The sequence below is a fragment of the Suricata suricatta genome, chromosome 8, assembly GCF_006229205.1.
Source record: "Suricata suricatta isolate VVHF042 chromosome 8, meerkat_22Aug2017_6uvM2_HiC, whole genome shotgun sequence".
Classification (NCBI taxonomy): domain Eukaryota; kingdom Metazoa; phylum Chordata; class Mammalia; order Carnivora; family Herpestidae; genus Suricata; species Suricata suricatta.
Genome location: NC_043707.1, coordinates 21,532,973 through 21,546,782, shown reverse-complemented (window position 1 = coordinate 21,546,782; position 13,810 = coordinate 21,532,973). Strand labels below are relative to the sequence as shown.

Below are 13,810 nucleotides of genomic sequence, written 5' to 3'. Positions count from 1 at the left end.
GAGATCATGACTTGAGCTGAATTTGGCCGCTTAACCAACTGAGCCACCCAGGCACCCCAGTATACATGCTATTTTTTTAAATGTTTTATTTATTTTTGAGAGAGAGAGAGAGAGAGCTTGAGTCAGCTTGAGCAGCGGAGGGTCAGACAAGGAGATACAGAACCCGAAGCAGGCTCCAGGCTCTGATCTAGCCGTCAGCGCAGAGCCCAATGTGGGGTTCAAACCCACGAACCATGAGATCAGGACCTGAGCTAAAGCCGGTCGCTCAACCAACTGAGCCACCCAGGTGCCCCTACATGCTAGTTTCTTAAAAGCTGTTGACTAACTCAGGGAAGACCTGATCAGTTTGAATCCAGGACAGGTGCAAGGGGTTGGAGGGTATAGAGAGAGGGAGACAAAATTTTCTGATTGGTAGGAAGGTCTTGGAAACCAATTGGATATTCAGTTGGCCCTTGAACAATGCAGGGATTAGGGATGCCAAGTTTCTGCACAGTTTGAAAATCCATGTACAACTTTTGACTCCCTCAAAACTTAACTACTAATAAAATACTGTTGACCAGAAGCCTCAACGACAACATAAAGTCAGTTAACCTATATTTTGTATATATATTGTGTTTTTACAATAAAGTAAGTTGGAGAAAAAAAATGTTATTAAGAAAGTCATAAGAGGGGTGCCTGGGTGGCTTAGTCAGTTGAGCGCCGACTTTGGCGCAGTTCATGATCTCACAGTTTGTGAGTTCAAGTCCTGCATCGGGCTGTGTGCTGATGGCTCAGAGCTTGGAGCCTGCTTCAGATTCTGTCTCCCTCTCTCTCTGCTCTTCTCCCACTCCTGCTCTGTCTCTCTCTGAAAAATAAATAAACATTAAAAAATTTTTTTTTAAAAATCATAAGAAGGGCACCTGGGTGGTTCAGTCAGTTGAGCTTCTGACTCAATATTGGCTCAGGTCATGCCCCAACGTCATGGGAATCAAGCCCTGCATCACACTCCATACTGGGCATAAGGCCTGCTTGGGATACTCTCTCTCTCCCTCTGCCCCCTCCCTCGCCGCCACATGGACTCTTTCTCTCTCCAAAATTAAAAAGTTTAAAAAAAAATCATAAGAGAAAATACCTTTATAGTACTGTACTGTATTTATTGGAAAAAAATCTGCATATAAGAGGCCCTGCACAGTTTAAACCCGTGTTGTTCAAGGGTTGACTGCACTTGTGGAGAGCAGGGGGGAGGAGTTCAGAGTTTTAATTAAGACCTTAGGGCTGCTTAGAGCGATAAGAAATGTAGGAGGAAGAGTTGCAGTGGCGTGAGGAGGGGTATAATTATCCCTTCCCTTGGCTTCTCAAAGTGCTCTGTTTATCTCCTTGTTACACTACACTTTTAGCACCAGTGCTCTGTGACACACTTACTTGTGGCTGTCTCTGTCTCCTCAGAGGGCCAAAACCCTGACTGATTCACTGTCTGGATCCTCAGCAAGGAGCAGATTTGAGATGGTGGCATGTCACACCCCTCCGCTCAAGTAAAGCTAGCAATAATTAGCATTCTGCGTGAGCTCGTCTCCATGCTGGGCACTCAACTAAGAGCTTAATGTGGATTAGGCCATCGAATCCCCATTGTGGCCCTAAGAGGTAGAATTATTAATTTCGTCTTTAACAGATGAAGAAACTAAGTCACAGAGAAGTTAGAGTAAGATGGCCAAGATCACACATCTCTTAATCATGATGTCTCTATAATCCTAGACATCTGAGTTTAGTGTGGCAGGAACCTCCAATCCCATCTGATACATAAACTAAAGCCCAGAGAGGTTTTTCTCCAAGGTTACATGAAGGGGACAGTAATAGAAATGAGTTTGAAGTAAGGATAAGCTATACACATGGCAACATGGATGGATCTGGAAAAACAATGCTGAACGGGGGGCACTGGCTCAGTCAGAAGAGCGTGCGAGTCTTGATCTTGGGGGTCTGGGTTCGAGCCCCATGTTGGGTATAGAGATCACGAAAACAAAACAAAAAAGTAAAAAAAAAATTTAAAGTGCTGAATGAAAAAGTTAACAAATATGTATCCATAGATATAACCATTTGTGTAAACGTGCACTGCATACTACACGTTTTTTAAAATGCATACAAACTAAAAATTTACACATGAAGCGCATTAGGGCGAGGGGTAGGAGTGAGCTATGAGGTTGCATTAAGTCTGTTCCGGCAGCCATGACTGAATACCACGGACTAGGAGTCTTAAACAAAAGACATTGATTTTCTCATAGTTCTGGAGACTGGAAGTCCAGTTGCAAGGTGCCAGCAGAGTTGGTTTCGGGCGAGGTTGATTTCTGGTCTCCTTGGGTTGCAGAGAGCCACCTTCTCACTGTGTCCCCACATGGTCACATGGCCTCTTCTCTGGGCCTGTGCAGAGATCACAGGTGTCTCTTCTTCTAAGGACCCCAGACCTACTACTGGATTAAAGTCCCACCCTTACGACTCCATTTAACCTTAATTACCTTCTTAAAGGCCCTATCTCCAAATACAGTCACACTGGGGGTTAGGGCTTCATCACATGAATATGGAGTGTGTGTGGGGGGAACAATTGAGGTCACAACAGGGGTTAACAGGGAAATAATAAATAGAACCACAGGAATGGAAAAAGAAAACGAGGTTGGAGCAGTAGACAGGATCCAGATGAAGCAGGGCCCGACAGGCCATAGGAAGGAGATTAGCTGGAAAGGCTCAGAGAGGTCACTCAGCTCATAAAGGCTAATGCCAGGGTTTGTGTATATAGCTGATTGAGTCCAAAACCCATGTCATCTGAAACCACTTGGAGCCCTGATAACTAAGTGGAGACGCATGTATTTCATTTTCTTTTCTTTTTTCTTTTTTCTTTTTTTTTTTACATTTATTTATTTTTGAGAGACAGAGTGAGAAAGAGTGTGAGGGGAGGAGGGGCAGAGAGAGAGGGAGACAACAGAATCCGAAGCAGGTTCCAGGCTCTGAGCAAATATTCTGCACAGAGCCTGATGTAGGGCTCGAACCCATGAACCATGAGATCATGACCTGAGCCAGCCAAAGTCGGACACTTAACTGAGCCACCCAGGCGCCCCTGCATGTATTTCATTTTGCCACAAGGAAAATGGAGTTTAGAGACGTCAAGTGACTTGCCCAAGGTCACGTAAGTGGTAAAACTGAGGTTTGCAGAGCTCTTTCTGGCTCCAAAGCAAGGCTCCTTTAGCATGTTCTGCAGCATCTCAGCCTCGGGCCCTGACCACCTTCATTCACTCGTTATTTTAAGCACTCGTTCATCTAGTATATTATTTATTGGCACCCTCTCTGTGCCAGGCCCTGTGCAAGACATGGAGAATATAGACGTGAATAGGACACAGTCCCTGCCCTCAGAAGCTCAGCCGGTAGAAAAGAGCCAGATAAACAAATGCGAGCATTGGAGAGGCCTGTGAAAGGTGCTAGAGCCTGGAGGAGGGAAAATGACTCCACCTGGGGTAGCTGTGCAGGATTTCTGAGAGGGGGATTTCTGCTCTTCAAGGATCAAGAAGAGCAGAAGGAAAAACTCAATGTGGGCAGAACACAGGATGTGGGCACTCTCTAAGGGCGAGTGAAAGGCCAGATATGGAAGGGTCAGACTACCAGGCCAGAACTCAGACTTAATTCTGAGGTCACTGGAGCAGGGGGGGTGCCTTGGTCAGGATTCTAAAGGAAGGTATCTCTGGCAGTGGTGTCCAAACACTCAAAGTTCTTTTAAGAATCAATTGTATAAGCTGGTAAGGAAAATTGATGGCCCCTCCCACCTCTAATCCTGTTATGACTTTTGGTCCACTTAGACCGTGGGAACTTCTTTTATTTTAACTATCCCAGTCAAAGCCTTCATGTCACTTACTAGAGATACCAACCTGCTTCCTTCCTCTCTGCCTACACCCCACCTCCCACCAGCGTGATGGGGCTACAGAGTAGGGGCATGGCAAAGGCTGGGCAGAGAACTGAGGGATTGGAGCTTCCCATGGTGGAGGGTGGGCAGGTGGGGAGTTACCAAAGGGATCCCATAAGTGAGAACTCTAGGTATTCTTGGTCTTGGCTTTCCCCACCTCTCTGGCCCAGTTCGAGCATCTCAGCTTCCTACACTGCCCGCCCCCTTATTTGCCACACTCAACTTCCTGTCTCACCAGAGGAAGTGGGGAGAGACAGCAGGTGCAGCGAGAGCTAGCAGGGCCATGGTGAGTCCTTATGCCTGGGAATACAGGCATCTCTGCCCTCAGCCCCCTGCCCCGAGAGTAGCCAGGCCCAGGCCAACCTGCAGTAGGCTGACTTCTCCTCGTTCCTGAGGTCAGGTGATACTGGGGGGCCCTGCCTGCTGCTCCCAGCAGCCTCATACTGTCCACCCCCCACCAGCAGGACAAGGAGTATGTGGGTTTCGCCGCCCTCCCCAACCAGTTGCACCGCAAGTCGGTCAAGAAGGGCTTTGACTTCACACTCATGGTAGCAGGTCTGATGGATTTTGTATAGGGGATGGGTATGTGTGTATGTGGGGGGGTGTTCCTCAAGAGACCCTGGCTGTCTCCTCACCTGACCATGAGGGTCTGTCCTGCCTACAGGGGAGTCAGGCCTGGGAAAGTCCACTCTCATCAACAGCCTATTTCTCACCAATCTCTATGAGGACCGGCAACTGCCAGAGGCCAGTGGTAAGACCCTCCCATCCTCTTCAGTTACTCTGTCTCTCCCATCTCCAGCCTGCACTCTCTTTCTTTTCATCTGGGTCTCCCATGACTTTCTGGGGGACTCAGGCAGCTCGCTGCTTTTCTGAGACTCCCCTGAAAAATGGGTGGGGGCAACTGAGAATGGTTATCAGTTCTGTCTCAGACTCCCACTCAGCTCCCTGACCTCTCCCTGTCCCCACAGCTCGCTTGGCACAAACGCTGACCATTGAACGCCGGGGTGTGGAGATCGAGGAGGGGGGTATAAAGGTGAAGCTGACCCTGGTGGACACACCTGGCTTTGGGGACTCAGTGGATTGCTCAGACTGGTGAGGAGCAGGGGAAGGAGTTGCGGGGGGGCTAAGCTTCCCGATGTGGCTACTCTGTGAAGACTGAGGGATCAGTTACAGGCCTGGTCTGCTCTGCCCCTGCAGGTGCCCTTCAACCTCCCCAAAAAGTGGGGCCTATTTCTGGTGTCCAGGTAGCCCAAAGGGCCCTGTGCTTCCTGGACACCTGACCTACACGCTGCCAATCTCTTCTGATGTCTTTGCTTGCAGCCAAAGAAATCAGTCCCCACCCCCACAGTCCTGGCTAGCATTGGCCCCTTCCCTATGCTGTGGCCCCTCACCTCTGACCGTACTCTCTCCTCCCACACCCCAGCTGGCTGCCTGTGGTGCGCTTTATTGAGGAGCAATTTGAGCAGTATCTTAGGGATGAAAGTGGCCTGAACCGGAAGAACATACAGGATTCCCGTGTCCACTGCTGCCTCTACTTCATCTCACCCTTTGGCCGAGGGTCTGGGGGATACCCTGAGGGGCTGGGGTATTTGGGAGGGGTGAGGGAGGGTCTGTGTGGCCTAAGATTGAACACTGACCAATCCCTCTGTGCAGGCTCCGGCCCCTAGATGTGGCCTTTCTCCGGGCAGTGCACGAAAAGGTCAACATCATCCCAGTCATTGGCAAAGCAGATGCCCTAATGCCTAAGGAAACCCAGGCCCTCAAGCAGAGGGTATGTCTGGTGACCTCTTATCTTTGGCCCTACATGAAACCAAACGTCGTCATCAAACCTGAACTCAGCTTTGACTTCTTTGATCTTGGGGTAGCCTTTTGGTTAATATCAGGCTAGTCTGTAGGAGAACGTTTCTGAGGAAGATGGGCAGTAAGCTGGTGGAAGGAGCCATGTCTCTGGAGGCTCCGAATTGAATCTCTGGGCTGGGTGCTTTGCTAAGGGCTGAGAGTGGCAGCAAAAATATGATAGTCCTCCAGCCCCAGGATAATGACCCCCCACTCCAGTGACTGAAGTAATCTCTACACCCAACATGGGGCTGGAACTTACAACCCCAAGATCAAGAGTCACATGCTCCACTGACTGAGCCAGCCAGCCACCCCTTTGAGATTTTGGTTTGGGGTTTCCTGTATGTCCATCTCTCACCATCTCTGTCTTTCATGTCTTCCTCTCTGTCTCTGACCACCTGGTACCTGTATCTCACGGTCTCCCACAGTGCAGTATCTGCTGCTCACAGCCTCTGTGTTTCTCTCTGTGTCTGCTCCCAGATCCGGGACCAGTTGAAGGAGGAGGAGATCAACATCTACCAGTTTCCCGACTGTGACTCTGATGAGGATGAGGACTTCAAGAGGCAGGATGCAGAGATGAAGGTGCAGAGGCAAAGGAGGAAGGGGCAGAGAAAGAAGCAGGGGAGGCGGATATGGAGGTGGAAGCTGACAACGAGGTTTCAGGCAAGGAGGGGCCAACGGTGATCCCTGACTCCTGTCCTCCAGGAAAGCATCCCTTTCGCAGTCGTCGGTTCCTGCGAGGTAGTGAGGGACGGCGGGACCCGTCCAGTAAGAGGACGCCGATACTCCTGGGGTACCGTGGAGGGTGAGTAAGGTGGGGCACGCGTTCTGAGGCCAACAGGGAGCCCAGAACGCCCCTGAGTTAATAGCACCCAACATATGTAGTTGGGGCGATCTCCGGTCCCTGGGGGCTTAAGAGTCAAAAGAGGGGTCCTTGGACTGTAGACCCTCACTTGGGGGTGGGGGCAGGACTCCGGGAAGACTCGACTAGGCCAAGAAGCTCCCTGACGCTCGCCGGTCTGCCCCTCAGTGGAGAACCCACATCACTGCGATTTCCTGAACCTGCGACGGATGCTGGTGCAGACACACCTGCAGGACCTGAAGGAGGTGACCCACGATATTCTCTATGAGGGCTACAGGGCCAGCTGCCTACAGAGCCTGGCCCGGCCTGGGGCGCGTGATAGAGCCAGCCGCAGGTGAGAGCCCGAGCTCAGTCCTAGGTGCTCCCGAGGCCCGGCCCTCACTGTCCCGGACCCCGCCTTCACCATCCAGACCACTCCCCCAGAATCTTTCCCAACCCATTTTGCTGACGGCATCGAAAGACATGGCCCTGCCTCCTAGACCCCAACCTCGCCCCACGCCGTGCTTCGCAGCTGTGACCCACAAGCAAGGGTCCCGTCCTTGATTCCCTGTCCCTTTATCCCCTCCTCCCCCCTCTAGTAAGCTCTCCCGCCAGAGCGCTACTGAGATCCCGCTGCCAATGCTGCCTCTGGCCGAGACCGAGAAGTTGATCCGCGAGAAAGATGAAGAGGTGAGCAAGTACAAGTACCTCGCTCCCCCCCCACCGGCCAAGGCCCTAAGTCCTCTTCAAAGTCCCTTTCTGGCCTCGCCCGGTCCCACCGCCTGCAATCTTGTCTCGCACAGCTTCGCCGCATGCAAGAGATGCTGGAGAAGATGCAGGCCCAGATGCAGCAGAGCCAGACTCAGGGCGAGCAGTCGGACGCTCTCTGAGGCCCCCGCCTTCAGTCCGTCTTTTGTCAAATGCCCGAGCCTCTGGCTGCTGGGCCTTTAATCTCGGAGCTCCAGCCTGCGAAGTCCGCCCGGGAGCGGGAATCTCGGGCTAACCTGTCCCTGCAATCTGAGTTTGTAGACCCGCCCCTGGCCCCGCCCCGCCCCACCCCGAGCTTCCCGCCCCGCCCTAACCCTCTTCACCCAAGTTGTAACTTCAATAAAGTTTCCCCGAAGCCACTGGAGTCTTCGCTTTCCCAGCGGGAATAAGTAGCGGGTGTAGCAGGTGAAACCGCCCCACCCAGGCCTCGCGGGCCACTATTTACTCGTTCATTTGTTGGGCGCTGCCTTGGTGCCAGGCAGTGTTTCAGCTGGGCATCCCAACTGAGTCCCTCTCCCACATATGCACTGAAGGCGCCGCAGCTAAGAAACAAAGACCAGTTGAGTTTTATTAGTAGTCGGGGTGGGGGTTGGACTGGCAGGAGGCATTGGCCAGCAGAGGCCTAAGAGGGTCCCCTACTCCTGGTCCTTGGCGTCGCCGTGCGTGATGACGTAGCAGATGTTCTTATAGTCTACATTGCCTCCTACGTCGGGGGGGAACGCTGCCCACATGTTTTTGATCTGGGGAAAGATTCAGGGGCGTCTCCTACCGGTTGTGTAGGCTCCCCTGCCCCCTCCCTTTGGCGTCTCCCCGAGCCCATCCCAACCCACCTCTTCCGGGGTGAAGCGGTCGCACTGCGTGGTAAGCAGCTCCTCCAGGCTGGAGAGAGGTGACATATGGGACGTTGAGATTGGGCTTCGTGGTTCCTTTCCACTCCCTCCCAATTCATCCTTGTTGCCATTCCTAGTACCATCTTCAAAACTGAAGTCACTGTAGATCCCTCACTGGCTTCCCAGTCTGGCCTCCCCGCTTTTGCTCTTCCCCTCCCGTATGTGCTGTGAAAATGTACTCCTATTGCCCATTTCCATAGTCCTAATTTTTCCCTTATTCCCTCCCTTATACCTAACCCTTGGTAAGAATTTAAGGAGGCTTTCTGTATGTGAGCAGCTGGAGAGGGTCACTTACAACTGCTTCTTGATGGTGCCCTTCCCCTCAGGGTCCAGGACCTTGAAGGCTCCGGTGATCACATCCTCAGGGTCAGCACCTGCAGGGTCAGAGGGCATGTGAAGCGGAAGGGTCCTAGATGGGTCTGTCCTTGAAAAATCTGGGGAGGAGCAGCCGGGGACTTAGACCCAAGACATTCCACTCACCTTTGAGCTTCTCTCCAAACATGGTCAGGAAGACGGTGAAGTTGATGGGACCACTGGCTTCCTTCATCATGGCATCTAGCTCCTCATTCTTCACATTGAGGCGCCCTGGAGCAGGGTGGGGGAAGCTGGAGTGGGGTCCTGGGGCCAAGGGTTGATCCTTCCCATAAGTTCAGATGATCCCACCCATTTTTCATCTGGGCAGACTGAGGCCCAGGGTAGGGCCAGCAGGGCTGAAACCCAAGGCTTCTGAATTCCTAAGACTCCTCAGCCTTGAATCTTTATGGGTGGAATGAAGGGCTCACCCATGGCTGCGAAGGTGTCCCTCAGATCTTCCTTGTCGATAATGCCATCACGGTTCTGGTCGATTACCGTGAAGGCCTGTGAAAGGTAGGGGCAGGGAGGAGTTAGGTGTCTTATGGCCAGGCTTCGGCATCCCTACCTCAGGCAGGCCAGATTCTGGCCCCCAGCCAGCTGTCTTCTTACATGCCAAGCAGGGAGGGGAGCAAGGAATTCTAAACCCTTCCCCTCCCCCGCAAACAGGTGCACATTCCAGGGAGAGGGTATGGGGGGAGGAGCAGCAGGGGGTGGCTTTGGTCAGTCTTCAGTCTCCCTTCTCCTCTCACCTCCTTGAACTCTTGGATCTGAGTCTGGTCAAACATGGAGAAGACATTGGAGCTTCCGCCCTCTGCCGCTGCCCTTCTCTTGGCCTTCTTGGGTGCCTGGTGAGGGGTTGAAGGATGGATGGACGAAGGGATCTATGGGTCAATCCCTACTCCTTTCTGGAGGCAATGGATTAGATTCAGGGTTCTTTGGGTCATTTTTCTAAAGCAACTCTTCTGGCTCTAGGCTTCCCCTTCCTTATGACCTCTGCTGAGGGGACTTCTTAAAGCTGCATCCCCAAATTCCTGTCCTCCATCCTACCCAACAAGTGGGACTTCTCAACAATTCACCTTCTTGGTGCCCTGAACCTGCCTCCTCTGAGGCACACACACACTTGCTGTGTGACCCTAATCTATTCATTCACCCTGCTTGAACCTCTACTTCCTCATTTATAAAAGGGGTGTTGGAATTCTTGCCTGGCCGGTCCCAGAGGGTTTTAGGAAGAGGGAGCGCAGAAAGGTATGGAGCATGCTTTGAGAGGGACAGGTCTGTGAGTGTAGATTCCTGGCAGATTATCCTTGGTTGGGTCCGTTAGGCTATATGATCCCCATTAGTAATGCCGAGAAAGGGAGGATTCATTTTTTTTCTCTTACTGGACTGGGAATCAGCTACTTTCTTTTAAAAAGTGAAGCTGCCCTGAGGTCTGAGGGGTCTGGGGGATTCTCACTCACCATGTCTTCGGTCTCCTGGGGGCAAGGCAGTGGCTCTGGCTGGAAAGGAGCAGAGTCAGCCTGGAGCGGTCCCTCTGGGGTTATATAGCCCTGCCCCAGGGAGCCCTCAACATACCAAGGTAACCTTAGCCCTGTCGGTGCCCACCCCAGATACCAAAATAGCCCAGCTCAGGGCCTCTCCTTTCTTGGAGGGCCAAGCAGCAGCTGGAGCCCAGGGAGGGAGGAGGGAGTGGGTCTTGGGATGCATGTCTCACTAGGACCTGGGCAGGAAGGGATGTTCTCTTTCCCAAAAGGAGGCTGGAATGTGCCAGAGTTCAGAGAGGACCCAAACCAAGGGACACTACTGGGAAAGAGATGAACTAGGCCCTTGCACCCCTGAGTGGGTGGGTCCAGATTTATTTACTTTTAAAACATTCCGTATTTTGAAATTAACTTTATGGTTTTACTTATTTTTTAAAAAATATTTTTTATTTTTAAGTAATCTCTACACCCAATGTTGGGCTTGACTTTAATCCAGAGATCAGGAGTCTCATGGTCCACCGACTGAGCTAGCCAGGCATCCCTCCATATTTAAACCCAGTAAAATTATTGAACACTTACATTGTGCCAGTGGGCTGTGCTTCATGGGTGCTCTTTGGTAAGCACAATCCCTCACTCCCATTGTGGAGTTCATAGTCAAGTGTATGTATGCGTGTGGGATAGTGGCAGAGTTGAAAGGCAGATAGCTGTCTGGGGAAGCTGAAGAATTAAGAAAGTCTTCTACATCCCCTTCATGGTGGGGGAGGGGTTCAAGAAAAGATGCCAATCATGGAATGACCAGGAATACAGACACTAGACAGAAATCCTGCTCTGTGATCTTGGGCTTTGTATTCCCTGGGCCTTGTTTCCCCCCCTCTGTAAAATGGGCATTAATTCCCACCCATAAGCAGATGTTCCTATGAACACTCTTTGGAAACAGTTTAGTGAAATGTAATCATTACAATGAATAGTGAGGCCCTGTCTGGGTGGACTTACAGTCTAGCTTTGGAGACAGGATAAATGCAGAGAATGACTTCACAGCTGGTTAGGAGCACAGAAGTAGAGAGCATAGCAGCAATGTCTGGAAGAATGGGGATGACTTTATGAAGGCCAGGTGAAGTGAGTCAGGTGGAAATAGAGGGGCAGGCATGCTAAGCAGAGAGCACAGATGGGCAAAGGCCTGGAGAAGTGCAAGATCAGGTTGTCAGAATGGTAATGGGGTTTGAGCAGAGGGTGCAAGGGGCTGGAGACCAGAGACTGGAGGGTCTTCAATGCCAAGCTGAGGGTTGAGAACTTGGGAGCCTTGGAAAGGTTTGAAACAGGAGAACAGAATGGAATGTGAGTCTGTAATCATTTCTTCTTTGGATCCTATTGTAAAAGTTGGAACCGAGAGGAGGGGAGTCAAAGACACCAAAAGGGATGCTAGTTGGTCACCTCCTCCTGGTGGGCTGCGATGGCCAGTGGCTCCTTTCTCCATTCTGGGTGAGAACCAGCTTGGCTGACTGTGGGACTTTGAGGTATGCTCTCCTGGGGAAAGAGTGGCCGAGGAAACCCCAGGAGGCCACAGTTGGCAAGGACACCCATCTTCTCCTTCACCTGCTTCCTCTAGGACCCAGTGTGCTGAGGAAGATGCCTCCTCCCTTCTCCCTCCTCCAGCCTCATGCCAATGCCTCTAAGACATTTTCTTTTCTGGGCACTGGGGCCCAGCCACCTGTTGTCTCCAAGAAGAGAGAAGGAGCCACCCTAAACTTAGCAGCTGCCCTTGGCCTCCTGCACTGGCCCCTCCCTGCCTCAATCGACAGCTGCCTCACCTTATAAGGTTACCGTGGGGGTCTAGGCCCAGGGAGGAGCCTTATTCCTGGATTCTGGGAGGGGAAGAAAACTCCAAAGAGGGGAAGAGGGAAAGTGCTCAGGTAGCTTGGGTCAAATGAAAAGTGGGGAAGTTGAGGAGGAGATCAGGAGCTGTATGTCTAACTCAGACACTGAATGAGAATACCCAGGATCTTGGTCTGAGCTGGGAGTGAGTAGCCTAAGAGAACTCAGAAACCAAGGAGGACCTGGATATTGGGAGCTAGGCCTGACTGAAATTTCAGGATGGTGGACTCTGTATGGAAATTGGGGCCCTCTAACCCAGAGGCTCAGAAGAATGGGGGTCAGATTGAGGAGAGGCTCTTAAAGTCAGGACTTTGTCTTTGTGGTCTAGGGTAGCAAGGGGGGAGCTCAGGAGATTGGGGTCTGGTTTCTTAGAAAATGAGTACAGAGAAGTGTGGCAGTGAGGGGATAGGAGTTGTTGGGATAGGTCCTAGATCCCCAAAAGAATAAGAATACAGATATGGGAGTTCCTGTTACTGGGAATTCATAATTTGGGGTCTAGGATGCCCACCAGAATTGGGGGGGGTACTCAGAGGATGAGGTCCAAGGAATTAGAGCCTAGATCTCTTGGGGAGGAGCTCAGATAGATGGAGAGCTGAGGAGAAGGACTTAGGGTTTGGGATTCTCATAGGAAATGAAGGATCCAGAGAAATGGGTCGGTTAGAGAGGATTTGGGGACTCTCAGCTTTGAGTGTTGAAGTTGGTTGTGAGACCGAGATGAGACTTAGAGACGGAGTGGAGGTTGAGCGTACTTGATCAAGGCGTTAAATCTGTGGTGGGGTCTAACAGACCACGAGAGTCAGGTGACTCTGGAGCTGGATGGAGAATGGGAACCTAGGAGGCGCTTGGCTGGAGCATACGACTCTTGATCTCAGGGTCGTGAGTTCAAGCCCCACTTTGGGTGTGGAGCCTACTTAGAGAGAGAGAGAGGCTGGCAGAATGGGAGCCCAGAAAGGACTCAAGCCAAGCAGCGCCGCACTCTTATTGGCTAAAGGCTGCATTAATGTCCCTGGCCCCCGCCCCCTCACAGCGCTATCCCCAACTGTCACCCCTCTTCTGCCCTTGTCTCCGGTTGTCACCGATATCCCTGGGCTGGCACCGCCTGCTGGCAGCACGCCTACCCTTTGGATGCTTCCATTGGCTGAGACAGCCGTCTATCTTCCTCCCAGTTGCTTAAGAGAGGGAATGCGTTCATTGGTTGACAATGCAAATTAGTAGCAAATTTGACCCGCCCTCCCCAGCTGTCATTCCTTCGTGACCTTCTTGGGAGACTTTAAGAATTCCTCAGCTCTTCCTATTGACTGCGGATGCTGTCTGTCACTGCCCAAATAGACACCGCTGTCTGTCAAGTTACCCTCCACCTACTCACCCTTTTCATTGGCTCCCTCTTTACTATTCCTATTGGTCAGGCGAGCCTCTTCTCGCACAGCACCCGCCTCCTTCCGCGGTCATTCGCTCTTTAGCCATTTTTATTGGCCAGAGAGTTCGGCCTCCCGCTTTTCTATTAGTTGCTTCTTTCGTTCCGCCTCCTCCTGCCTTCACTCCCCCTCTCATTGGTCGGTCTTATAGCCCTCCGCCTTCTCCATTTCCTCTTTCCAAATTACCCAGCCCCTTCCCACCTCCAACTCCACCCACTCTTTCAACGATTGGCAGAAACCCAGTTCCCTCTCTCTTATTATTTGCTCAAACACTCTGGGGAGGCGGGAGAAAAAAAAGGAGCGCGACGGGCCTGTCTGCGCGCAGGCGTGAAACGCCGAAACGCTGGCCGCTTAGCCGGCACGGGGCGTGTGCGCAGGCGCGAGGTCGGCAGCTCGCCCGGAGCAAGAGGGAGAGGGAGGGGGCGGCGGCGAGAGAG

General features: G+C 51.9%; 2 protein-coding genes across 2 annotated transcripts; one reads left to right on the top strand and one right to left on the bottom strand.

Moving 5' to 3' along the window:
• Nucleotides 1–4,162: 4,162 nt before the first annotated feature.
• SEPTIN1 (septin 1) lies at nucleotides 4,163–7,723 on the top strand. The gene is made up of 11 exons (XM_029947686.1): nucleotides 4,163–4,205; nucleotides 4,381–4,474; nucleotides 4,584–4,670; nucleotides 4,888–5,011; nucleotides 5,343–5,477; nucleotides 5,573–5,690; nucleotides 6,236–6,337; nucleotides 6,461–6,560; nucleotides 6,786–6,951; nucleotides 7,196–7,286; nucleotides 7,400–7,723. The coding sequence occupies exons 1-11, from the start codon at nucleotides 4,203–4,205 to the stop codon at nucleotides 7,484–7,486; spliced, it is 1,107 nt and encodes a 368-aa protein (XP_029803546.1). The 5' UTR covers nucleotides 4,163–4,202; the 3' UTR covers nucleotides 7,487–7,723.
• Nucleotides 7,724–7,907: 184 nt separating this feature from the next.
• On the bottom strand, nucleotides 7,908–13,348 carry MYLPF (myosin light chain, phosphorylatable, fast skeletal muscle). Its single transcript, XM_029946348.1, has 8 exons — nucleotides 13,325–13,348; nucleotides 10,066–10,104; nucleotides 9,358–9,453; nucleotides 9,037–9,112; nucleotides 8,735–8,839; nucleotides 8,550–8,628; nucleotides 8,195–8,243; nucleotides 7,908–8,104 (listed from the first exon to the last, which is right to left on the bottom strand). The coding sequence occupies exons 1-8, from the start codon at nucleotides 13,331–13,333 to the stop codon at nucleotides 8,000–8,002; spliced, it is 558 nt and encodes a 185-aa protein (XP_029802208.1). The 5' UTR covers nucleotides 13,334–13,348; the 3' UTR covers nucleotides 7,908–7,999.
• Nucleotides 13,349–13,810: the final 462 nt, after the last annotated feature.